The 25,297-nt window shown below is 47.2% G+C and overlaps 10 protein-coding genes across 10 annotated transcripts; 4 read left to right on the forward strand and 6 right to left on the reverse strand.

Annotated features, from left to right (window-relative positions):
• Nucleotides 1-1,579: 1,579 nt before the first annotated feature.
• PG986_011667 (uncharacterized protein) lies at nucleotides 1,580-2,644 on the forward strand (the record flags this gene model as incomplete). The annotated part of the gene is made up of 1 exon (XM_066847889.1): nucleotides 1,580-2,644. One exon carries the CDS (start codon nucleotides 1,580-1,582, stop codon nucleotides 2,642-2,644), a length of 1,065 nt encoding a protein of 354 aa, XP_066694585.1.
• A 517-nt stretch (nucleotides 2,645-3,161) lies between these two features.
• Nucleotides 3,162-5,462, forward strand: PG986_011668 (uncharacterized protein; the record flags this gene model as incomplete). Its single annotated transcript, XM_066847890.1, has 1 exon — nucleotides 3,162-5,462. One exon carries the CDS (start codon nucleotides 3,162-3,164, stop codon nucleotides 5,460-5,462), a length of 2,301 nt encoding a protein of 766 aa, XP_066694586.1.
• Nucleotides 5,463-6,100: 638 nt separating this feature from the next.
• On the forward strand, nucleotides 6,101-7,489 carry PG986_011669 (uncharacterized protein; the record flags this gene model as incomplete). Its single annotated transcript, XM_066847891.1, has 1 exon — nucleotides 6,101-7,489. The coding sequence occupies one exon, from the start codon at nucleotides 6,101-6,103 to the stop codon at nucleotides 7,487-7,489; it is 1,389 nt and encodes a 462-aa protein (XP_066694587.1).
• A 752-nt stretch (nucleotides 7,490-8,241) lies between these two features.
• Nucleotides 8,242-8,997, reverse strand: PG986_011670 (uncharacterized protein; the record flags this gene model as incomplete). The annotated part of the gene is made up of 1 exon (XM_066847892.1): nucleotides 8,242-8,997. The coding sequence occupies one exon, from the start codon at nucleotides 8,995-8,997 to the stop codon at nucleotides 8,242-8,244; it is 756 nt and encodes a 251-aa protein (XP_066694588.1).
• Nucleotides 8,998-9,573: 576 nt separating this feature from the next.
• Nucleotides 9,574-10,951, reverse strand: PG986_011671 (Nacht and wd40 domain protein; the record flags this gene model as incomplete). Its single annotated transcript, XM_066847893.1, is given in 3 exon segments — nucleotides 9,574-10,059; nucleotides 10,070-10,678; nucleotides 10,880-10,951. Coding segments are annotated over 3 exon segments (1,167 nt in total), but the record flags the coding sequence as incomplete, so codon positions are not given.
• A 1,377-nt stretch (nucleotides 10,952-12,328) lies between these two features.
• On the reverse strand, nucleotides 12,329-13,027 carry PG986_011672 (uncharacterized protein; the record flags this gene model as incomplete). Its single annotated transcript, XM_066847894.1, has 1 exon — nucleotides 12,329-13,027. The coding sequence occupies one exon, from the start codon at nucleotides 13,025-13,027 to the stop codon at nucleotides 12,329-12,331; it is 699 nt and encodes a 232-aa protein (XP_066694590.1).
• A 550-nt stretch (nucleotides 13,028-13,577) lies between these two features.
• On the reverse strand, nucleotides 13,578-14,312 carry PG986_011673 (uncharacterized protein; the record flags this gene model as incomplete). Its single annotated transcript, XM_066847895.1, has 1 exon — nucleotides 13,578-14,312. The coding sequence occupies one exon, from the start codon at nucleotides 14,310-14,312 to the stop codon at nucleotides 13,578-13,580; it is 735 nt and encodes a 244-aa protein (XP_066694591.1).
• Nucleotides 14,313-21,264: 6,952 nt separating this feature from the next.
• PG986_011674 (uncharacterized protein) lies at nucleotides 21,265-22,723 on the reverse strand (the record flags this gene model as incomplete). The annotated part of the gene is made up of 4 exons (XM_066847896.1): nucleotides 21,265-21,946; nucleotides 22,003-22,069; nucleotides 22,328-22,540; nucleotides 22,624-22,723. 4 exons carry the CDS (start codon nucleotides 22,721-22,723, stop codon nucleotides 21,265-21,267), a joined length of 1,062 nt encoding a protein of 353 aa, XP_066694592.1.
• A 456-nt stretch (nucleotides 22,724-23,179) lies between these two features.
• On the reverse strand, nucleotides 23,180-23,416 carry PG986_011675 (uncharacterized protein; the record flags this gene model as incomplete). The annotated part of the gene is made up of 2 exons (XM_066847897.1): nucleotides 23,180-23,300; nucleotides 23,346-23,416. The coding sequence occupies 2 exons, from the start codon at nucleotides 23,414-23,416 to the stop codon at nucleotides 23,180-23,182; spliced, it is 192 nt and encodes a 63-aa protein (XP_066694593.1).
• A 1,185-nt stretch (nucleotides 23,417-24,601) lies between these two features.
• On the forward strand, nucleotides 24,602-25,145 carry PG986_011676 (uncharacterized protein; the record flags this gene model as incomplete). Its single annotated transcript, XM_066847898.1, has 2 exons — nucleotides 24,602-24,835; nucleotides 24,861-25,145. 2 exons carry the CDS (start codon nucleotides 24,602-24,604, stop codon nucleotides 25,143-25,145), a joined length of 519 nt encoding a protein of 172 aa, XP_066694594.1.
• Nucleotides 25,146-25,297: the final 152 nt, after the last annotated feature.

Consider the following 25,297-nt stretch of genomic DNA (forward strand, 5'->3'; position numbering starts at 1 on the left):
GAAAATGCCTATCCACGTAGGATAAGCTGCCAACATAAAGTACCAGAGTGAGTCCTTGCATAAAACGTTTTGATAAGAAGTTAAGAGGAATGGAAGTTCTTAAGTAGTGGGTTTTAAACTTGATAATTGATTCAGCGACCAGCGTTGTTAGGCACCGCGAAACGTCTTGAAGCCTCTTGACAATGGGCCAATAGATACAGGCCGACTTTTGCTGAGGCCGTTACTGATTATCCTAGAACTAACTGGAATTCATGTGCTATTGCCTTTCTCAAGGAACCATCTTTGTAGCTCTTCAGTTTCCTCCCTGCCCATTGCGCACCCAAAGGTAGCAGGCAAACTGCCCAGGCCATTGTAACATATATCCAGAGCTCCCTCCACCAAGGACACACTTGACACCTGGCGGAACTTGGCAAATACCAAATCACTGCTGTCAGATACGACTCGTCACCATTGCAAACTCGCTTAGAACGGCATGATGCCCCCACACTTACTTACCTCCAGGCTTAAGAACCATGCATCGAAATATACTTCCCTTCCACCTTCCCGCCCCTCCTCGTTCCCACGTGACGCTGGGTTCGTTCTCGTCGCGTTGCGCGATATTATGTGCAAGTCATGCAGCAGAGCTGTTGATGGTTTCTGATCTGCACAGGGCTGAAGGCCGGCGTAGAAGCCAAGATCCCCGGTCTCGTCGGAGCAACCCCTATAACGCACATTGAGCTCCTTGACCTTGACGTCCTGCCCTCCCACCTTATCATATTACTTCGGTGTTGAGTTCACTCGCGCGTGCACAGGGCTTTGATGCAGAGAAACGTCCAGATGCCTCCCCGGGAGGACGAGAATACCCTGCAGGTCTTCGGGCGCATCCTAGCCGGGAAAGGGGTACGAACCATCAAATTGACTAATATACAGTCCGTCGCCGGAACCAATAGCGAAAAGACAATGGGTTCCATTCGTTGTTCTTCAAGTGGCGAAGAGAATCATTGGCTGTTGCGGTTTTACCTCACTTCAAGTGGTCACATTCTGACTCGTCATATTGAAGAAAGTAAATGCCAGCTCGGATCAGCTGCCCGAATCGATTACTATCCTTCATCATATTTTGAACAAAGGCTTCGCACAGTACGTTTATCTCCATGCGCGAAGTAGTTTCGAATAACGGTGGTCTGCGTATGCGTCAGTGCCTCTGGAAACTTTGGGTGAGATGTGAAAGGTTTGCAATGGAGGCAAACGAATGGTGCATATACTCCCCTACCTGTGAAATATATACCGGGGTTACTAAGTATACAAACGACCGCCGTATAACGGTCCAGTAGAAACTCTGGATGAGAATCCAAGCTAAAAATGGGTATCAGCTGACGTGGTGAAGCCCGTCACCTTTGTACAAACTCAGCCACATGCATATGATTAGTCAAATCTTCGTATACATGTATGAAGACCGTATATAAGCGACGCAAAACTCGCCTAACGTGAGACGCCCTCCCGGCCATTTTCCTCAACTCCCAGTTCAGCCGTCACTAGTCATCTTCTTTCCCTTGGCATTGTCTTCACCCTCCCAACCCGAATATCGAGACCCAACCACACAATGATCAGGCCTGTCTTGGCTACCATCTCAGAATGGGCTCCGTTCCAACTCGATGCTCTTGGTCTGGTAACCATCTTTGGTGCCAAGGAGATGAACATGTCCATTGGCAACCTGGTCCAGAGCTGGGCTACAGAATGGGTCCCCGTCCTTGGCTCATACGCGGTTGCCAACAACGAACTCACCGAGCCGGGGCAGGGGTTTATCCTCTATAACATCACGGACGGGATCATGGCTACTGATGTAGCAGCGTGGTTTACGAGGTGGCTCATGTCATACCAACTCAACTACACGTCTACGACCATCAGACTAAGAACCAGTGGCAGGCCAATGTCGACTACGCATAGAACCTGTGCATTTCTCATTGGGGCCTGCGTCATGTTATTGTCGCTTTGCTTTTCCATCCTCACGGCGGATCCATGGGGTATTGCCAATTCCGCCATAATGGCATTCCAGGTCCTAGTCCGACAGGGAATGGTTGGCCAGCTCCGGGGCTCGGTCGACAGAGCCGTGGAGGCGATACAAGACAATCCCGGACCCGGCGTCAAAGTCTTTCTGACATTGCCAAATGGTAAGGCCGTGACGATTCTGGGTCTCCGACAGATGGTGGTGAACTGCATCTTGTCCGAAGCTCGACCTGTCCAACCAAGATACTATTTCATGCTGCGAGTGACAGGCTGGGCTCTATTCGGCGGCCATGCGATTACACTCGGCATGAGCAACCTCTTCAACCAGATGATCACTGTCGCTGTCCTGCTCCTGGGGACGTACGTCACCGCGATTCATGTTGGCGACTTCCCACAAGCAATAGGGGCGAGGCTGCGGTTGGAGATCGATATGGGGGATCCTACATGGAATCGGAGCCGGGCTTATGCGCGGCTCAATATGAGTCCAGAGGAAGAGGACAATATGGTTCATTGGAACATGATGCCGCAAAGGTCGAACCTGTTTTGGTGGAACAGGTACACGACGACGCACAAAGATGGGAAACAAGCTGGGCCTCCCGCGAACTCAAATGTGCGCGTCATTGAAGTGGCTGCTGATAGTCACAGTAGCACAAGTACCTAGCACCTTGTCTGAGAATTGGAGCGCAAGGATTTCTGCATCTGCATGCAGTGAGCCTCAGCCCACCATCTCACAGAATGGTGTGCTTACCCCAACGCCAATGCAAAATCTTTCACCGCCATCGAAAGAGAGTGTTTCCTTTTTATGCACTGCGCCACATGTTGCATCATACCACATACTTGTATAGCCTGTTGGTGCCTAATATTGCCTAAGTGCTCTGAGGACGACACCAGCGCGCTGGTCAGAAGGTGAGATTTGTGTCCAGCTTCTGTGCTGAGGTTTTGACTGATTACATCTCACATTGTATGGAGCATATCAAGAGGCATGCTAACCTCGTGCCACTTGGTATTTGCACGACCGCTCTGTGATGCTTGTTATTACACTTACACCAACATCCCTGTACATCCATATCAAGAGCCTTGTAGTCTAATGTAACGTTAGTGCTGAAACCCTTGTCTTACGACCTCGTTCATACCGAGAGCTTACGACCCGCGAAAACCACCTGACAAGCCTGCTCACAATGGATCACCTGTCGCATCTAATTCTGGGCCGCCAGACTTCGGGGCAATCCAATTGGCCTCCTATCATGCCGGTATACGCAGTACGCGACGACAGAATGAGCGACCAGGTGTCTTCATTCCCCCGCTCGGTCGTGATTGATGAAGACGAAGTCATCCAACTATTGGGTAGCAACGAGATGGAGGATCGTTGTCTTGGCCACGCACAGCTCCAAGCATGGTCATATTTTGGCATTATCAGGCATGTCTTCGGTGCCAATGGCGACCCCATCCAAACCGGGCGCCCTTATGGCGCCAGCTCGCTAGACAGCTATATGCAGGCGATCCAGGGCAATGGCCTTCTTCGATTTGACACTACGAATCTACGCGCCATGGTCGAGGCCTGGGTGCAGGACACCAGAGCCCAACCTTCCACTGATTCGCTAAAATTGCACTGGCATGAACAAGTCCTCAACATCATCACATATGCAAGAGACGTATGGACCAAGGTGCATAGGGAAACACGGCGCACGTACCCTGTCGATGCCAGTCTAATGCTGTCGGCCGCGCTCCTTTACGAATACATAGACTGGGCATGCCGTCTTGCGTATCAGCCCCGGGATCCAAATTCCCGTCGGATTCCTAATGGCCCCATCTTCCCCTATGCTATGGACTTGGTCACGGAGTATATGCAGTCCGCGGGATGGTGCCCCGCTGAGCTTCGTATCATGGAGCACAGCTTTACCGGCCTCGAGATGTGGCGGCTCAGCTTCCTAGATGTGCCGCACCTTGGCAAAGACCATTCGGGCTGCGCCGACTTGAACAAATGCGGAGCATACCAGATCGTTGAAAGTGCGTACAAGACGGCACACGACCCCGGCGGTGACCCCAAATGCCAGTGCGAGTTCGTCTATGCCTCACAGTCCGAGCTTTCCAAGATCCTGCTTGGGCCGGCAGAGGGAATCCCACTTGTCCAGACATCGGCCCCCCGACGATACCCCAAGGACAACCGACTTTACGTGGAGCTGACCCCATCCAGAACGGATAGGCGATCAGATGCTTCTGACTGGGTGGCCATATCCCACGTCTGGTCGGACGGGCTGGGAAACAACAAGGACAATGCCATTCCCCTTTGCCAATTCAACCGTCTATGCAAACTTTCTTCGGCTCTGCCCTTTCCAGGCCGGGCATGTCCGCCCCCATTCTGGCTCGATACTCTGTGCTTTCCACTGGAGCCACAAGATGCCTACGACAAGGCCCTGATTCGAATGAAAGAGAGCTACGAAGGGTCTAAAGCCGTACTCGTTCTCGATGGCTACCTTCTCGGAGTCCAGGCAGAGGAGGATGAAGTATCCATGACCGAGATCATGGCGCGCATCATCCTTTGCCCATGGAACAGGCGCCTATGGACGTGGCAAGAAGCATTTTTAGCACAAAGAAACCATCTGTTCTTCCAGTTCAAGGATGTGCCCATTTGCGACAAGGACCTCCTGGATGCCTCTGAAGGGGAATGGATGACTGAGGTCAACCAGTCCATGGACTTTGCGCTATCCCAGAACATATATGCGCGGTTTCGAGACATTCGGAGCAGGGACGACGATCGGCCCATCATGGAGAGGGTATCAAAGGCCAAGGATACGCTCACGTTTCGCTCCACGAGCCAAGGCCCTGATGAAGTCCTGTGTCTCGGCAATATCCTCGGAGTAGATACCGAGATTATACTCAAAGCCGAGAAGAAGGACTGGATGCAAACGTTCTGGGAGAACGTAATCGGCCATGGTAATTACCACGCATCGATGATCTTTTGGGATGGCCCAAAGCTGGACGTGGAGGGTTTCCGCTGGGCTCCAGCTACCTTCATGGACGGCAGCAGAGTCTTGGCGCAGCACCAATGGCCCCGCCTTGATGGCTGTGTTATCGGCTCATCAAGAGATGGGTTGCACGTCAAGCTTCCTTCCCTCGTCTGCAGCGAACTCAAAGTATCCGGCATGGGCTTATGCTATATCCAAGCGCGGCAGCCTAGTGACGACGGGTTGGACAATGACCTACATTTCGTGCTCGACCTTGAGGACTGGTCCATGGTAAGACAACACCAGAAAGTCGCGGAAGGGTTTGTAGTGTTACTCCCATGGCTATGGGAACACGACGGTTCACAGGCCGAAGTTCAGCTTGCAGGAAGGTTGGGAGACGAAGACGACAGATTACGCTTGTTGAGCCCTGGGGTACTTGACCGGATGGAGAATGTAGTCCATCAGAGCGGGAATCCAGGGCCAGATTGGGTACAGTCCTATGCAGCACCGGAAGCGACATGGACGATAGACTAGTACTCGTTCTGTATGGCTCTTCCATTCGTTTACTTCTTCAATCGTGTCACGAAACAGGATATTCGCCTAAAGGAGGTCATCTTCAAACACTAGAGTGTAGAAGCATTGAATTTGTCCTCCGATTTGGCGATGATGCATTGCCACCTAGCAGCTAATCTGCACGTGGTAGGCAGTACGCATGCTTATCGATTCGTCAAAAAGTGCCCCCCCGCATATCATGCAGTCAGCAGATTGAAAGCAACTGCATTGGTGCCGTGGCCTGTCTCTCTTTCCTCGGTGGTAGTCTCCGCGAATATCGCTACGAACCATGGACCTCATACCGTTACCATACAATCAGCCTCGCATCCTGCCCGAGGTCAAACTGTACACTGATGAATATTACCAAGGTCCGTTTTTGAGGGCACCTGAAGCGCATCGGTTGGGTCGTAGAAAGGGATATCATTAACCTAAGACGAGCAACAAAATCGAGGGACGAGGTTGACAGCGTACTTCAAGCCTGGCTCTACTTTGGAATTTTGCACGAGGCGACTGGAATACACATCAACATGGCCAATTTCCGAAAAGAAATTGGTGGTGGTACATTCCTTTCAAGTAGTGGCCTTACCAGCCTGCTTGAAGGCTGGATCCAAATACCAGCAATGGGCCCCTCGGCTTGGATCGATCGGGTGCAGAGCCTCTCCGAGTGTCTGGAAATAGCGCAGTCCGTATGTGACATGATATACCGCCAGGATCAGGAGTACCTGGACAAAGCGTTCCACCTCTCGCTCCAACTGATGTACGAGTACTTGGTCCGCGCCGTCACACTGATTGGAGAGAAGGAGGTCCTTCAAGGGTTCGATATTCCACCCGTACGCTTCACAGGGCTACTTGGCTCTGATCGTTTGGTTTCCAACCGGATGAAGCAGGTCGACAGCTGGTGCGTTCCCGACGTCCACATGTTACAGGAACTCTCGTCTACGATCGAGCTCGTGTTTGCCAGCTCGCTCAGTCCTCCTGGGCCCAACAGACCTCACACAGGTTGCACCAAGCATAAGTGTCTTGCTCATCAGGTCAAAAACGGAACGTACGTCACAAGGCACGTAGCTCCTGACTGCGCGTGCGAGTTTGTCTACGCTTCTCAGGACTCCCTCTACACATTGCTCTGTGGTGATTCTCCCTCGATTCCCCTAATCGCGCCTTCAAATCCGGGCCGTCACTCCGATGGGCGATTGTATGTCAGCCTGTTGCAACCAGGGCGCCTATCAAGTCAACCGCCATATGTTGCCATATCTCATGTCTGGTCCGACGGGTTATGGAACGTGGACAGCAATGCCATCCCTCTATGTCAATTCAACCGGATCATGGACCTCACTTCACGGCTGAATGAGAATTCTAGTATCGCTTTCTGGTTGGACACCTTGTGCTTCCCCCTTGCACCACAAGATGCGTACGATCAAGCTCTGATTCGTATGCGGCAGAGCTACGAGGAAGCGAGCAGGGTTCTCGTTTTTGACGCATATCTACTCGAGTATGCTGTGTCGGAGATGTCCAAGGAAGAAGTTGCCATGCGTATCGCATGTGCTCCTTGGAACAGGAGACTGTGGGGGCTGCAAGAAGGCGTGCTGGCGCGGGCTTTGGCATTCCAGTTTCGCGACTCATATGTCGACCTCACGGGTTGGACGAAACGCCGTGGGTATACTACAACTTCGAGCAGTCTCATGTTCTCTACCGCATGGAGTCGCTACGCATCTTTACGCGCTTTGGAGACGGAGACGCCCAAGACGATGAGCATAGTGCAGGCAAAGAAAGCCCTGACCTGGCGTTCTACCAGCGAGAAAGACGACGAGCCTCTATGCCTCGGCAGCCTGTTAGGCATCGACCCCGAGAGCGCTGTGAAGACTTTCATCAAAGATGACCCGGCTCGTACTCGACTTGAGCGCATGAAAGTGATATGGAGTTCCATTCCGGAACATTTCTCGTCAACATGTTCTGGAACACTCCGAAACTCCAAGATACAGGCTTCAGATGGGCGGCGGCATCACTCATGAGCGGCGATAGCTGTGGTCGCGTACGGACATGCCTCGAGACAGCGGCCTGGGAGCCGGGTTGGGGATTGCTTGTCACACTTCCTGGCATTCTGATCTCACGCTCACCCCTCAAATCTACGCAAACTTTCCGGGTTTACATTTACGAATCCTGGCGGCTGATAGTTCAGTGGGACAGGGAGGAAGATCCCTATGCTGTGTCAGAACTTGTCACTCAAGCTAATACCAACGGCAAGTTCGTGATCTTGTTGAACCGCCCATTGAAGGAAGATGACAACTGCTGTTTCGCACAATTATGCTCTATCGTAGATTCCGGCGACAAGGCTCAGAGCACACATGCGAGACTTCTGGGTCGAGTCAAGGTATACAGAGTGGAAAGCCTGCGTCATCATCCAGATACCATCTTGGTTCCAGGGACAACAACGCCGGACGATGTGGCACGGCTAGAAGTCGGGCGTAAGCAGATGCAGTCGCCCGCAATCTCTAGAGGCGACGCAGTGTGGCAGAGTGATGAGTCGGAGATCGCGCAAGGCACTATCGTCAAAGAAAAGGCATGGCATATAGACTTGGCCTATACGTGGAGTCTTCTCCGAAACCATACTTGACTTTTGACCAGGCGCGCAGAGTAAAGAGCGACACATTGGCTTCACTTCTCCTATGGGTTCACCTACGACCATACACCTCTAGCCTCGCGAACCATATATCGAAACACATACTCCCCCCACCCCTCTTCCTCCCTTTCCTCCCCCTCCTTGTCATTCCCCAGCGCCGCCGGCCTCCTCCCCCACCGCCCACTCCCCCAAATCCACCCTCAACCCCTCCACCTCCTGAAACCCCTGCCCCTCAAACAACCTAGAGCCCGCCTCCGAGGCATGCACCCAGCAGAACACTCCGTGGCGGTCCGCTTGCCCGGTCCCCCACTGCACCAGCCGGCCGCCAACCCCGCGCCCCTGAGCGGCCGGGTCCACCGCGATCGAGATGATGTATAGGCAGCGCGTGCCCTCGGGCATGATCTTCTGCTGGAACGCAGACAGATGGTCACTCGTCATCTTCTCGAACTGCTCGATGCGGGATGCTGCTTCTTCGCTGGGTCCGGCTTGCTCATCATCTTTGTCCTGCCGCGACGTCGCCTCTGCTCCTTCATGTCCCGGGCCACTCCTCTTGGTGTCCGGTTCCTCGTGAGCGGCACTCGCTTCCAGGTTTACCGCGTGCGCTTCGTTGGCAGTAGGTAGCGTAACCTCCACCCCTCGGACTCCCCAGCAGACCCAACCAGCAACCCGAGCATCCCGGCGATCAACAGCCTTGAGCACGACGCAGCGAGTCGGCGGCAGATCGATCCACATGCGCAAGCCCACCGCCATGCCCTCATCGAACGCGCCGGGCTTCTGCCCCTGCGCCTTCATCTGCGTGTTGGCGTCGCGCGCGAAGGCGCGGGCCGAGATGGCCGCGAGCTGCGAGATGTCGGCTGGCATGGCCCGGGACAGACTGTAATGGGAGTCGGTGTTCTTCATGTTCGGTCAAAGACAGGAGAGGAGATTGCAGCATCGATCATGTTGGATCCAAAAGACAGTTCAATGGCGTGGTTAATATACAGCCACAGGCTTAAGATTGGCTACTAGCAAATGCGGTGGCTTTGGGAGGTCGATCATGCGGGTTACCAAATCGGGCAGGTAAGACACTCGTTTTCCGGGGTTGAGTCATCGGCCTGGCGGTCAATACCTACAGGTCCCTGCAGTCCGGCAGGTTCACTAGACAACGTAAGCCAGGCAAAATGGTCCCAATCTTGCTGCAGGAGGTGCCTGATCTCACGTAAGCTTCACCATGTGCGCAGACCGTAAAGCATATGGTTCGAGAATGGAAAAAGTAGTCTCCGATTTGCCTTGGTATATACCCTAATATCCCCAATCCTAGTATCCTGATATCCCCATTCAAGAAACCCAGCGAACGCCAACCCATGGTATAAGTAGAAAGTAAACACCACCCCCAGGCCCAGTAGGCCAGTCATGCGGCCTATGTAGCACGTACACGCGTTTCATCATGTCAATCATGGCCACCAACGAGAAAGATCTCGACATTCCCCCGTCCTCTCACCTATCACCATACCCCACCTTCGCATAATCGGCGGGATTATACGGGTAGTGGCTGGGATGCTTCACGCGCAGCGGCTCAGGCGTGTGCTCCTCGCGCGTCTCGGAGTGTGTGGAGAGCTCGTTCGTGAAGCCCTTATGATCTAGCCCCGGTGACGCAACCCCGACGCTGCCCCCGCCTTCCGAGGACATCGACGTAGGTCGCGACTGTTGCAGGCCGGGGCTGGGCTGGCTTTGCGACCAGCGCCAGTTGCTGTTGGGGTCGGGCGACGATAGGACGGACTGTTCAGATATCGCTAGACCAGGAGACGGCTGGCCGGGCTTTGACCCTGGCGACGGCTGTGGGTAGTGGTAGTCGCCCGGCAACTCCATGACGACGGCGGGCGGTGCGGTCGGGTTGGGGAGTTCCGAGTAACGGTTATGATTGGCTACGTAGTAACCGGGAGCTTGGGAGCCAGCAGTGCCCGGTCGGCTGTATTGTTGCGGCTGCATTGACATCGGTCGTGGAACTTGGTAAGGGATGCCCGGCGACCCTAGCGGGGGGCGAGTTGGGACCGGATCCCGAACCAGCATTGGCGTATTGCGTCGATCGGTCATTCGGGTTGACGGTGCGCAGCTTGCCATCCTCGATCATGGCCGACAATACGCCGGCGTCGAGCAGCTCGGCCTTCTTGATGAAGCGATTGACCATCTCCTTGCTGGCGGCCTTGAGCTGAGTCTTGACGAAGCCGACCATGGCGAAGTTGCATCGGATCTCGATGTCCTCGTGCAGGTATAGTCCATCCTTCGGGGCGCCCAGCGACGCCAGTCCCATTTCCTGCGGCTCCGGCGGTTCGACGCCGGGCTGGTTGCCCGCGATCCGGTACTTGTTGCGCAAGTCTACATTGGCTGGGCTGCCGACGTAGATGTGTGATTGAAGACCCCACGGCATGTCATGGAAGCAGCCATTGAAGCTGATGGAGCCAGAGCCTAGCCTTCCGAGGCCGGGGATGTATTGGATGCGCTCGGTGATCTCGTACCAAGTCGAGTAGAATTCGTCAGAGGGCGCATCTCGGGGAGCTTTGATCGGCTTGAAACCAGTAACGAGCGGGTTTAGCTCAATGACCTGTAAGTGGGATGTTAGCTGCGATGCCTATTCTACGTAGACAGCTTGCGCTTGGCGACGTGAAGTCGGACTTATCTTTATGGGCATGGAGAATATCGATCGCAAGAGCTCGAGGGATGAACCTGTTGGGGGTGTCAGTAAAATAATCGGATCCCAGGGAAGTTGGTGGGCAGCTCCGCAGAGACCCTGCAGATAGCGTACCCTGGTATTGGCGTGATGATGGTGAAGACCTCTCTCTTTTTCAGCACCATCGTGTCGGGTAGTCGTACAAAACTGTTGCGACAGGTTTTCGATAATGGTTTGGAATGCGGTGGAGAGAGTAAGCCGGACCACGAAAACCAAAATCGAAAAAGAAAAGACCCGGTGCAGGCGAAGCAAACAAGCCAAGCCCAGAGGAAATCCCAACAGCCGGGTGTCCGTCAGTCAGCCCGTCGCTGCCCAGCCCCCCTAAGCCCCCGGATTGAGACATTGCCGTTGATCGCCTGTGATTTGGGGGCTTTTGGAGGGACTTGGAGGAGTCGTTGCAGTGGAGGTGACGTGTGTGCGTAGTTCAGCGTCAGCACCAACGAGGGCAAGCGGCGGCGAGGCTAAGAGTTGGCCGACCCCGTGGGCTAAAGTGGCCCTTGGGTTAACACGGACAACGCTCGCTTTTCATGCAAACCATCCATCCCAGCATCGACTGCGCATCCCTCCCCAGATGCCAGAGCCCCCCGCTGCACTGCCTGAACATGAAGCAAATCCTTTTTACTCCCAGCACGCTTGTCACTTGTGCTGGGTGGACATTACTGGGCCAAAAGTCTAGCAAACGCAATAGCCATTATGCCAATCAATTGGCGTCAGTCGGCGCCTGGCGCACCATTGCACATCAACGCCCCCTAGAAATGACTACAACCCGACGCTACCGTTGCGTCACTTGCCACCCCCGCCAAGCGGCAAGACCAACAGCCAGGCCCTTTCATTGGCAAATTCAATCGTAGATACACGTAGACGGTCAGCGAGCTGCATCTGCGATTTCCGCATCGGACATCTTCCACATGGGTAAGCTTACTGCTTACATTTTCTGGAGTCGCACTGCTTCGCAAAAGACCCGACAGACAAAATATTACGCTTCGGGTGCGTGGGTGTGCTGTTCTATCGGCGGTCTCGACCGCGCTAAAACAAGAGGGAATCCATCCCACCGGGACCTCAAAGCCTATTAATAGGCTCACGTTCAGGGCCTGTCAGCCCCTCGCAGCTCGCGAGTCAAGACGTCCCATCCTGTTCATCTGAACAATCTAGGAGCAGTCTCAATCGGAGTTTTTACGTGTGGTTAGAAGGAAAGGCAATGGCGACGTCTGTTCTGGTGGTTCTTTCAATCGATGCGTAACTCATTTTTCGGCCGAGTATATTGGCGACTACCTAAGTGCTCGGCAACTTTGCTGCCCCGGACGATTTAGGTATAACCTAATACCCTAGCCGTAGCTAGTTTAGCTCTCATGGCGAGCTATTCTTCCATGTCCATCAAGCATCCCATAGCTGAGTTTTCCAGCCTGCGTAGACCCCATGTTCTGCACTAACTTCCTTCAGTACGTCCGGAGATCTATGCACGCTCCCCGGAGAGTAACAGGAGCAGAGTGACGCCACTGGTGGCTAATCATCAATTTTCGGCGTTTATTTCTTCTCCTGTTGCTGAACCTCCGCAGCCAGTAGCCCCGACTTCGTAACCGTCGATCGGTCCAACGATCTCGACACCGCCCCCAGCACGACCTTGAGCACGCCCTCGGCCGAGAGGACGCCCGGCCGGCCGCTCCACGTCCTCGTGGCCACCATGTCGCGCGTCCCCTCCCGCTTGTGCATCTCGTCGTCGTCGACCTTCAGCCCCGCGCTGATCCGCGGGTCGTGGCCGATCTGGAACAGCTGCACGCCGGCCTGGTAGGCGGGGGCGTGGACGCGGTCGAGCTCGCGCGCCGCGGCGGCGAGGTGCCCGTAGAGGGAGTCCTCGATGTGGCCGTCGGTGACGACAATGAGGTTCATGGGGCGCTTGTAGTGGCGGTCCTGGTGGAGGCGCGTCAGGTAGCTGTAGTCGCCGACGTACTTGGCCAAGATGTCGCCCAACCTGGCGCCGAGCCGGGCGCGGCCCCGTGGCTTGACCTGGTGCAAGATGCCGGCCACGTGGTCGCTCTGGAGGGGGCGAGCCGACGGCGAGGCCGATGCCGCGGTAGCCGCTCTTCTCGACGGATGAGAAGAGGGACGAGTAGCTTCGCGGGCGTGGTTGACGAAGCAGAGGTCGATGCCGTTGGGGTCGCGCTCGCAGCAGATGGGCACGACGGCGCAGATCAGGGCGATGACTTCGTGCCAGTGCTGCTGCATAGACTCCGAGTCGTCGATCAGGTCGGTGGTGTATAGTCCTCAAGGAGTCTTACTACGGCCAGATTACCTTCTATCGATGCGGTTTCAAAAGCAACTGTATTATCTAATTATCTATACTCCATTCGCATTGTCTAATTTTCTTTCTGACTGGACTGAGACTCGGGTTTCTTTGGAGATGCTGTTCGGTGTGGAATTTGTGATGACTTATCTCCACTCGATGGAGACTGCAGCTCGGGAGGCGTAGATGATACGTTGGTCGGCCTGTTTGTGACATTCTCCAGCACAGCGCCAATATCTCCTGGGCGATCGCCTGCGTCCTCGGCCTTGGGTGGCCATGACTAGTGAAGATGGGGTAGGATATAGGGCCTCTGAGACTCGCCAGGAGTTCTCATATTACCGGAGGGAGTAGTCGTGGTAGGAATTTGAGTGGCTATTTTCTAACCGGACTCCTGCTCCTGATCCTCTGCTTCCAGTAGGTCCAAGTATTCCAAGGCTATCAGCCACTTCCAGGCGTCATCTTCAGAAAGTACCTTTTTCGTGATCGCCCATATCACGACCAGTTCCCAGAACCCAGATCACTGCCTGCATCTTGTAGTTCCCAAGAACGTAACATGTCTCCATCAATATCCGGAGGGGGCCCCCGAAAAATGCTCTTCAGTTCACCCTGTCCTCTCAGTGAATGGAATATCACATTGATGTTGAATTGCAAGCTGAGCAGCTCAAGGCTGGGCAGGGGGAATTTTTCCGCATCAATAGTCTCCAGGATATACACATCGCCTGTATGGATGATGTATGGCCATGTCTTCGTATCGGCCCCTTCTGCAAGCGTCTCGTCCGTCAAAGTTCTTCTTTTCCAATCAACAAAGCCGCCCTTAGCCTCGTGTCGAGACAAGTTGCGATCTTCGTATATCGAGCTGCTTGTAATGCGGTCCTCGGGGTTGAACCAGAGAAACTGCAACTTCAATGTCTTTCCGTCATCGACTTCATCTTCTTCAAGTGGCATGGGACGTATTACCAACTGGTAATTGTCCCAGGCAAAGTGAACGCCCTTCTGTAGAGGGATAATATTGCATGCCACATTCCCGGCAAGAATTTTAACAATCTTGCTGACGACCTCCGCCGGAATCAACCACCTCAGCGCATCTTGGAACTCAAAGAGGCGTCGCGAATCATTCTTGCTGCAAAGATGATTGGCGATTACATGAGCTCCCTCCACAGCCACCGTGATATGGGTAAATGTACATTTCCCTCTATATAGCTCAGGCATTTTGGATTGTGCTGCCATTGTTTCTGGATCACGGGTCGCGCCTTGAGACTTTGTCTTTTCCAACACGGCTTCTTCTGACTTGACGTCTGTCGACAGAGAGTGGGCAGCTTTGCGCTTCCTTGGAGTTGATGGTTCGCCGGTTATGTCATTGATTGCTTTCTCTTTGCCTTTTCCCTTATTAAGCTCACGTATCCCCTCACTGACTCCCCCTCTCATTGACTAATGGCTATTTTTAAATATTTTAATTAAAATATAAAGAAGAATTTTCGTTTTATTAGAATTTAACTATAATAAATAGTAAATATAAAGATTTTATATTTTTTACAGTTTTATTTAATAGAATAAATTAAGGTATTTAAAATATTATTATAACGAATATAAAATAAAGTTTATATATAAATCACGTGATTATTTTATTATTTATTATATTTAACGTGGTTTACCACTACGCGACGCATATCACTTAGCGACGCACCTTTTCTATTTTTTAACCTTTTTACATAAATTAATTTAATTACAACGCTTAAAATTAATTAAAATTATTCGCTATTCGATTCCTCGCTTAATTTTATATCCTTTTTATATATTTGCGTATTATAACCTGTCTCGCCGTAAGTATTATAGCGCCTTTTACCGGTCGCCTTTCGCTTTAATAAACCTTTATTTTCACTTTTATTAGGCGTTGAACGCTTTCTTTTTATTTTCTCGTTTTATAATTATTAAAATTCCTTAATAATAAAGGCTCCTTTAAACTAAATTCGCGATTTTTTAATTCTCCGGCGCTTAGAAAGTGCTAAATTAGCCTTTTTTAGTATATATATTTTATCGCGTATAAGGGTTATTTTATAAGCTATTTTGGTTATACCCTTCGCTATTTAATTTACCGCATTTAAAATCAGCGTCGGAGAGCTTCTTTTATAGGTAAATACCCTTTTTTAATATAAATAGAGTGCTTAGTTATTTATTAGGGGTTAGATAGCGTTTAAGGGTTATAGGTATTAGCCGTCCTTAAACGAGATAGGTTAAGTGTAAGTATCCGGAGACGTATATTTAACTTATTAATTACCTTGTTAAGGTTATAAGGTATTAAATTAAATACGCTAAATCTAAATTTAATATTAGCTTCTATAAAAACAATAAAATATATAGCTTTAAAAGCAATAAAAAACTCGAGTTTAATAATATAGTTTATAAAAGCTTTAATAAATAGCTCGATTTTTTTCGAATAAACACGCTTTAAAAGCGAATAAAGTACTATATCGAGAGGTTAAAGTAAATGCGATAAATAGGGAGGTATATTAATAGTAATAATATCGTTATCCTAGTAATATATTTCGAATTCGGCCGAAATATAATTCTCGTAGCCGTTAAAAATTAAGAGGCGATAGCGACCTTTCGTTTATAATTTAGTATATTTATCGAAATACTTAATTTAGTCCAGGCTTATTTCGTTATTAGTTTAATTATTAAAAATCGGTTTAATTACTTAGTCGCCTAATAAATCGGTTTCGCGGGATTAGTTCGCGAAGTAATATTAGCTTTAAACGATTAAGAACGGCGGAATATATTAGCCCTACGAATTAATATATTTAATCGCCGTTATTTATTCCCGATTATTAAACTAAACCGACTTCGCCTTTTTACGTCGCTCGGTATATATTATAACGAGTATTAATCCGATTATATTTATTATAAAGCCGGTCTTATTAAAATTTTAAATATTTTCGTCGACGATCCCGTATTTCGCCTTTATATTCGCGATTAGCGTAAACTAGGTAGAAATAATTTTAAAATCTTCGTAAAAAACCTTTTAATAATCGTACCGACGATTTATTTTAATTTTTAAGTCCGGATTACGGTTAATAAAACGCTTAACTTAATACTTACTAACGCGGTCGCCGCCGCACGACGCAATAAAAAAATTAACTATATTTTTTATATTAGCGAAATTAGGAGATATCCCTTAAATATTTAGATTAATTATATATTTACGAAGTACCTCTTTTTTAATTAGATTTATTTTACGTCGTTTCGGTTCAATTTCGCGTTTTAAAGTTTGGCCGTAAATTCGATAACGTAAAATTAATTCGAGTATATTATAAACTTTTACTGCTACTCTTTAGTTTATTTAATTCGGTTCGTTTCGTGTCGCTTAAATTATTAAAACTCTTTAATTTTCTTAGGATTAATTAGGCATTATAGTTATAGAGATATTACGCGTTAAAGTTTAATTATATTGGAATTAAATTAAGGTGCGTCGCTAAGTAATATACGTCGCGTAGTGGTAAACCACGTTAAGCTTAATAAAGTATTTTATTTTAGAAATAAAAAATAAATAAAATAAAACCATTTTTTAATTAAAGAAAATAAATTTTCTCTAGTTTTTCCACATAGAAAATAATTTAAAATTTTAAAATAAATTAATAATTAAATAAATAAATTACTTATAAGCTTCGTTTCTTTCATTTACCTCTTAAATAATATCTTGTACCTGTAAAATGTTTTAAACTTAAATAATAATATTTATTTAAAGTTTTATCCTAATTTTTACATTTCTTAGTAATGTATATATAAAATTTCAAATTCACCTTTTAAGCGTTATATTAATAGCGTTAAATTTATATAACGTAATTCACGGTTTAATTAAACACACGGTCTAATTAAACACTTTCTTTTAATTCCGTATAACTTATATTTTATGTTTTATACTTTTATTACCTACGATAGTAAATTAATAAAAAAAGAACGATATATAATTAGCGTTTTAAGCGTTTTAAAAAACCCTAAATTACGTATATAAATCGCAGCGCGAATATATAATATCCCTTATATAATTTTACGTTACCGGCGTCGCGGTAATATTTTATAACGAAATATGTAATCATTAATGTAAAAGTTTACGAATTTCGAAAAGCAATTAATCGTATAATATATAATTAATTTAAATTCGCGATCGTTTCCGCCTCGAATAAGTAGTATTAAAAATATAGCGAATCGATTACTTAATCTACGCGACGCGGAACGCGTCGGCGTTAACTAAGCTTTTAATTTTATACGACGATAATTAAATCTCTAAACGCGTTTTAATCGAAAAATCGATTATTAAAAAGTTTTTTACGAAAATCCCGACGCGTATCGCGCGTAATTTATTTTTATACGGAATATAATTAATAAGTATAAAATTTAAAAAGAAAATATATATAATTTCAACGAAACCGGGTTTTTTATAAACTAAATCTCGTTCGAAATAATCGTAATCACTTTCGATTAACGCGGAAGGCTTAAAGTAGTATAATAAAAAAACCGGGAATAAGTTATAATAATATAAAGCGTCGAATTATACGGTTATATTATCCCTCCGTATATTATTTTTACCGGGAAAACGTACCTTTTTTCTTAGTACGAAAACAGCTTATTATTAAAAATAGTTAAACTACGAATAAAAAAAGCGAGGACTAGATTCGATACTTTAATAAATATATAAAGTTTCGTATAAAAGGTATTTACCGTTTATTAATCTTTAACGGCTATAAAAGCTATTACTCGATAGTTTTCGAGCTTTACTATAAAAAAACTCGATTATTATACTTTATATGCCTTTTTATTCGTCGTATAAGCTTTAACCTCTTAATATCGGCTGTTTTCGTGCGTTAAAAAAGGCGTACGGGAAAAAAATTAAAGGTTTTATACGGGCGCATATTACTTATATTTTAAAAGAGAACTTTCTATTAGCGTTTTTAAAAGCGTTCCAAGCGATTTTTACCGTTTCGAATATATAAAGAGGCTTTTAAGGGACCGAACTCGTTTCGTACGATCCGAAATATATTATTTTATAGTTAAATATAAAACTATATACTTTAATACCTCTAGGGATATTTTTCGGCTTATTTATTCCTTGGAAATTAAAAACCTTAAATAACTTAATTAAGGCTTAATTTTAAACCGAATACGTTCGAAACCGTATCGTACGGCATTAAAATAGCTCTCCGACGTCGATTTTAATTAGACTTAACTAAATTACGAAAGGTATAACGCAAATAATGCACCGGCTCGCTTTTTTAAAAGGTAAAGTAACCGCACTACGAAAAATAAATAAAATACTTAGCCGGCGCCGCCGTACGAAAAAAAACGGTTAACGTAGTTTACCACTACGCGACGTATATCACTTAGCGACGCACTTTAATTTAATTTTAATACAATTAAACTTTAACGCGTAATACCTTTATAATTATAATGCTTAATTAATCCTAAAAAGATCGGATAGTTTTAATAATTTAAGCGATACGAAACGAACCGAATTAAATAAGCTAAAAAATAATAATAAAAGCTTATAATATACCCGAATTAATTTTACGCTATCGAATTTACGGCCGAATTTTAAAACGCGAAATCCGATCGAAACGACATAAAATAAATTTAATTAAAAAAAAATACTTCGTAAATATATAATTAATCTAAATATCCAAGGGATACTTCCCGATCTCGCTAATATAAAAAATATAACTAATTTTTTTACCGCGTTACGCGGCGGCGACCGCGTTAATAAGTATTAGGTTAAGCGTTTTATTAACCGTAATCCGGACTTAAAAACTAAAATAAATCGTTGGTACGATTATTAAAAGGCTTTTTACGAGAATTTTAAAGTTATTTCTATTTAGTTTACGCTAATTACGAATATAAAGGCGAAATACGGGATTGTCGACGAAAACATTTAAAATTTCGACAAAACCGGCTTTATAATAAGCATAATCGGGTTAATACTCGTCGTAATACGCGCCGAGCGGCGTAGAAAAGCGAAGTCGGTTTAATTTAATAATCGGGAATAAATAACAGCGATTAAATATATTAATTCGTAGGGTTAATACATTCCGCTATTTTTAATCGTTTAAAATTAATATTACCTCGCGAACTAGTCCCGCGAAACCGATTTACCGAATAATTAAATAATTAAGCCGATTTTTAATAATTAAATTAATAACGAAATAAATTTAGATTAAATTAAACACTTCGATAAATATATTAAATCGTAAACGAAAAGTCGTTACCGCCTTTTAATTCTCGACGGCCACGAGAACTATATTTCGGCCGAATTCGAGGTATACTGTTAAAATAACGATATTATTATTATTAATATGCCTCCTTATTTATTATACTTGCTTTAACTTTTCGATATAACACTTTATTCGCTTTTAAAGCGTATTTATTCGAAAAAAATCGAGTTATTTATTAAGGCTTTTATAAACTATATTATTAAACTCGAATTTTTTATCGTTTTTAAAGCCGCGTATTTTACTATTTTTACGGAAATTAATATTAAATTTAAATTCAGCGTATTTAATTTAATACTTTATAACCTTAACGAGGTAATTAATAAATTAAATATACGTCTCCGGACGCTTATATTTAACCCATTTCGTCTAAGGACGGCTAATACTTACGACCTTTAAACGCCGTTTAACCCCTAATAAACAACTAAGTATTCTATTTATATTAAAAAGAGGGTGTTTACTTATTAAGGAAGCTTTTCGACGCCGATTTTAAATACGGTAGACTAAATAACGAAAAATATAATTAAAATAGCCCATAAAATAACCTTTATGCGCGATAGGATATATATACTAAAAAAGGTTAATTTAGTATTTTTTAAGCGCCGGAAAGCTAAAAAATCGCGAGTTTAGTTTAAAAAAGCCCTTATTATTAAGAAATTTTAGTAACTATAGAACGAAAAGGTAAAAAGGAAGCGTTTAGCGCCTAATAAAAGTAAAAATAGAGATTCGTCGAAACGGAGGGCGACCGGTAAAAAGCGTTATAATGTTTACGGCGTAACAGGTTATAATACGCGAATATATAAAAAAGATATAAAATTAAGCGAAGAATTAAATAGCGAATAGTTTTAATTAATTTTAAGCGTTGTAATTAAATTAATTTATATAAAAAAATCGAGAAGTGAAAAAAGTGCGTCGCTAAGTGATATGCGTCGCGTAGTGGTAAACCACGTTATAAGATAAAGGATTTTTTCGTATATAAACTAAAAAAAACCTACAGTCTTAAAAGAACGTTAATAAATAATTATAGGATAAATTACGCCGAAATAGTGGTCGTACGAGAAGGCTTAAAACGCGCCCGCGACGCTATAAAATCTACGGGAAGCCCGGGTATAATACGCGTACCTATTAAAATAATATAAAAATATTTAAAGAGGAGGATTCCGATTAATTTCAATATATTAAATACGTTATAGTGGAATTAATTTATATTTCGTTATACGAGGCCTTAAAAAGTGTTTAATTAAACCGTGTGTTTAATTAAACCGTGGATTACGTTATTTTTAAATTCAAATTATATTAAATTTAAATTGTCTTTTATTTTAAAATATAAAGATCTGATTAATTTTACCTATTTTATTTAATTTTATATAACCTTTTAAATATTATGAAGTTTTTACGATTTTAGTGGGGAAAAGGGGGTCAGCGAGGCAGGGGGTCAGCGAGACGGGTGGTGAGCTTAGCCTTCACAGCTGAGGTATCTTCAAGATCGTCACCAACACCCTTCTGTCGGAGATCAGTCGCTATAGCATTTCTGTCTTTTTCGTTGAGTAGTTTCGTCAAGCCGCCTAGCCAGAGAGTCTTGAGACGTTTCGCCTCATCAATAATTTTGCGATTGTCGTTCAGTACGTCGAAGGGCTTTTCATACAGGTCGGGATCGTGTAAATGAGACAACGCTTCACCAAATGTGATAGAAAGCCTCTCAGCGTCAGGGGGAATCTAAGATTGCGAGTAGAAGCCGCAATTCTGTTTCTTGTTTTGCCGACAGAGAACGCTTAGCACTAGTAGTGCGGGGAGTATTGAGTGAAACCGCGAGCCGTTGCTTGATATGTTCGGCTGCGGCAAACAGATCTTTCTTGCGTTGAGGCGCATCAGCCGGGGGGATGTATTCCCCGGAGGGGCTACATTCTTGTAGAATGTCGACGTTATTTGTGGCGAGCCCATCCTGATATACCCACGATGAGCTGTGGTATTGTTTGGTTGTCGGTTGGTCTTGACAAAAGAATGTTGTGTGGGCATGACAGATAAATTATATGTGTGGGGTATTCGATATCTCCGATTAGGTGGAAATGCATCTGCCTGAGAAGCGGGGCCTCAATATTTAGAGTTGGGTGGGGCTCCGTCCAGTGTCCATGTTTGATGTTGACTTCCATATGGCCAAAGTTTGATGAGATGACAGCTACTTCCGAAGGAAATGGTACGGGTTGCTTTGGCTTACCCGCGGCTGTTCGCACGAAAACCGAAACACGGCGCTCTCGGAAGGTCCCGACGTTGGGTACAGTGACAACAGGACGATCAACCATCATGCCAGACCCCTTCGGTACCTGGGGCTCGGCAATGGATAGAGCGTTGACCTTACAGTATGTATGGGCAATGAAATGCAAGTACATCCATTGGTCGCCATATGTACCAAAAGTATACGACAGGGGTCGCTTCGACTTGTCGGGATTTGCAAAGCGGCAGAACCCTTGCATTGAGTCCACGCACCACGCAATGTCCCGGTCGGGGTGTTCGGAGGCTGGTTTCTTGTCGGGGTTCGACAAAAGGCACATGATACTAGCGATGACGGGGAAGGATATGGCCCAAGGTTCCGGTGAAGTGAAGGACCTGACAGACGTTAACACTTCTGTGGCGAGCATTGAAGCTAGACGTTATGGGTTCACCAGACTTGTCCTGGAGATGGCGAAGGAAGGCGCCATAGAGGCATCTCCCACTTTTGGAGGAGACTAGCTATGTCTTGATGTATCGATGGTTCCACGACGAATTCCGAGTCCTATAGCCAAGTTAGAAAGAACATCGAGTCGGCACCTAGCCAGGCAAGAAAACAGCAAACTATCATCAGTAAGCTATGCGGCACACGTGTCCCAGGGGCCCCAAGGTCAAGAAAGTTCAAGGCAACTCCTTCATTATTCAACTCTTGGCAGGCCAGCCAGCTTAACATGGCGTAACACATCTCCTCGTGATGGCGGAAGCGATGTCCGATCTTACCTCTCTTAATGTTGAACTTCGCGGCATCGGGCCAGAGCTGCCGTATGACGGTGGTGGTAGCTTCTTCTGCCGTGTTGGAATGTTGGCGACTGTGTGCGTACGGAACAAGCTCGGCGCCATGCTCCGTCGTTTCGATCTGCAGCGAGGCCGACCACGCCGCTTTGTCGTAGACGATTTCTGCCACAACATGAAAGTCATTGTCAGGGATGGGGCCTATGTGTGCGTAAGGTTCTCCTAAGTCCCGTAGGTCATGCTGAAGGTGTATGTGGGGAAGCTTCTTGCCAATAAGCAGTGACGCGACCCAAAGACCGACAGGAACCTCTCCCTCAGGTCGGTGAGGTTCTCGTCATTGAGAGCAAGAACTCCTGGGATCTTTGTTGGCGAAGATGAAGCCATGTTGTGGTATCCGCTGGACTTGCTGGTGTTGTAACCATTCTTGTCTGGGTGATAGGACAAATTCTCTCAGATGAAGGAGTGTAAATGGATTTCGTAATCGACCCAGATGGGAAAGGTGCCAGTGTCAGTGCTATTGGGGGAAAAAGAGAGTTGCCTTGACAAACGCGGAACTTGGGCATGGAAAGTTTCCTGTTTGCTCCCGTACTAAGACGGCTATCGCGTTCGTTGGGGACTGCTGGGTACGTGCATGTAGGTTGCCCCTTCCTAAGCTTAATTACCTGGACAATGCAAGCTCGTTTTGAAAACAAGAAGTGCCGGGTTCGGACCGGTAACACCCTTCAGCGATCGAAAGCATTTGATAGGCATAAATCAAACTGTGTTTGTTTCTCCGTTGCGATTTGCTTGGAAGCTTGGTGTTCGTATCCCTGCATCTAAAACCGCCTTCACCACATGCATCTAGTGCTGAAGCGCAATGTGAACCAGTACGGCTTTGAGCATCTCGGCCTTTTCCCAGGAGAAGTCGCGCGCCTTGGCCATGTGCTCGGAGAGCAGGTCGAGCTCGGAGTAGGTAAGGCCCCTGGACTCAGGCAGGCGGAACCATTTTTACACGAGAAAGACGGACGTGACGCCAGCCCACAGGAAGCTGCCCTTGATGCCCCAGCTCCAGTCGCCCTCTCCGACCATCTTGGACATTGTGTCGTTGCAGATGTACACGGCCGTGTTGTAGCTTGCCCTGCGACATAGCCACGGCCTTGGATGCTTGGAACTTCGGCTGCGATGCAGTAGCAGATTGATCCGAGGTTAGCTAGATTGATAGGTCAGCAAAGTTTAAGTGTCAGTTGCCAGGAGGTTTTATCTGAAAGGAAAACAGCAAGATGATGATTGATGCGCCTACTGCCCAACTCCCCCTTTATTACCTGCAGGGGCTAGCCCGAGACACCCAATGATCGTCAATACAGTGACTATAGCGGAACGAATGTCAAGTACAAGTCTCTGCGACCAAAACGGGCCATGGTACACCAGAGGATACGGCATCCAATGAGGCCAATGCGGCTTTGGGCAATTCCAAGATTGAAAGAGTTGCTGGGCTTCGAAACGGCGTTGACGATAAACTGAATCCCATGCTCTAGAAAATAGACAACGCAGAAAACTTGCGTGATGGAAGGCAGTGCAAACGCCTCGGTACGCTGCAAACCACGTCCCTGGAATAGATGCGCTGCGGTGAACTACAGATCCGCCAATGAAACATTGAGCTACGTGCGAAGTACTTGAGCTTTCACTGAGGGAAGGCTTGTCCATTGGCCAGGATTGCGCTGTAAAGAGATCTTGGGGGCGACCCCTCAGTCGGCAGGGCCCGGAATCTCTATATATAAGTAGCCGGCTCTTGAAACTTACGATCTCACTTGACGACGGGGTTGTTTTAGCTATAACACTCACGACGGGTTAAGTAAGATTACTCTATAGTTCATGCTAACTGCATATATGTGGGTTTGGCCCTGAGCTGGACTTTGGAAATCCGATGCCCAATTAAAATTACGTCGGTTGAGACGTTTCCGAGCATTTAACTCTCAGTACCTTGCAGCAGCTTGCCGGTCTCGGGGCTTCGTGATTCGGCTTATCAGTATGTTGTTCTAGATCATTGCTAGCGAGGGAGCGTGCAAGACCAAGACGACGAGCTGTAGCTAGAGCTCAGCAAGTTCCCCAATCGAATCAAGTCGATATCGGACAGTATACACAAGCATTAAGCAGAGGACCCAAGTTCATGTAAAATGCGGCACGACACTAGAGTCTTTCTCAGCCTTACTCCGTCCCGTTACTGATAGGTATCCATCTCATTCAGCTCGCTTGAGCAGAGTGCTTCGCATCTTGGAAGTCGACATGCTTGCCGTCGGGTTTGGCGATATGGCAGACGAGGAATACCAGGCGCACTTGTCCCTGTGGGCCGCCCTGCATTCGCCCCTGTCCATCGGCCACGCCATCCCTTCCATGCTGGCCTTCGCCCTGACCATCATCTACAACCCGGTCATCCACGCCCTCAGCCAGGACCCCCGTGGTCGGTCCGTCACGCGCGTGCGCCGCGACGTTCAGGCCGTGCCCCTCAACGAGGGGGCGGTGACGAGACTCACGTCTGGATCAGCTACCTTCACGACGGCGAGGGGCCCTCGTCTTCCTCAACACGAGCAGCGACAACGGCGACATGAGTCGCTCCCTGGCTGAGATTTTCGCAGCGTTCAGCCCCGGAGTCGGTCTACGAAACGAGAATCCCCAGTGTGTCGGGGAGAAGATCGGCGTAGCGGAGGCCGGAATCATCCCCAGAGCTACAGTCAATAGTCACGCAACAAAGCTCTTCCAGTTGCGGAGAATTGAGAAAGATGGCGAGGGGCTCAAAGGCAACAGTGTCGATCGGGGTGGCCGAGGATGAGCTGTGCGAGAAACAGGGTCGTAAATGGCGATCATATAAATAAGCCATCACTTACCAATGACCCCCTCGCCGAGAAGAGCAGGTAAAGACAGGATCAATCAAACAAGCAGGAGGTTCTTCTCAATCGATTTCTCAACACACGCGTCAAATCC

The sequence above is a fragment of the Apiospora aurea genome (genome assembly GCF_038362705.1).
Source record: "Apiospora aurea strain CBS 24483 chromosome Unknown utg000008l_segment0_segment0, whole genome shotgun sequence".
NCBI classification, from domain to species: Eukaryota; Fungi; Ascomycota; class Sordariomycetes; order Amphisphaeriales; family Apiosporaceae; genus Apiospora; species Apiospora aurea.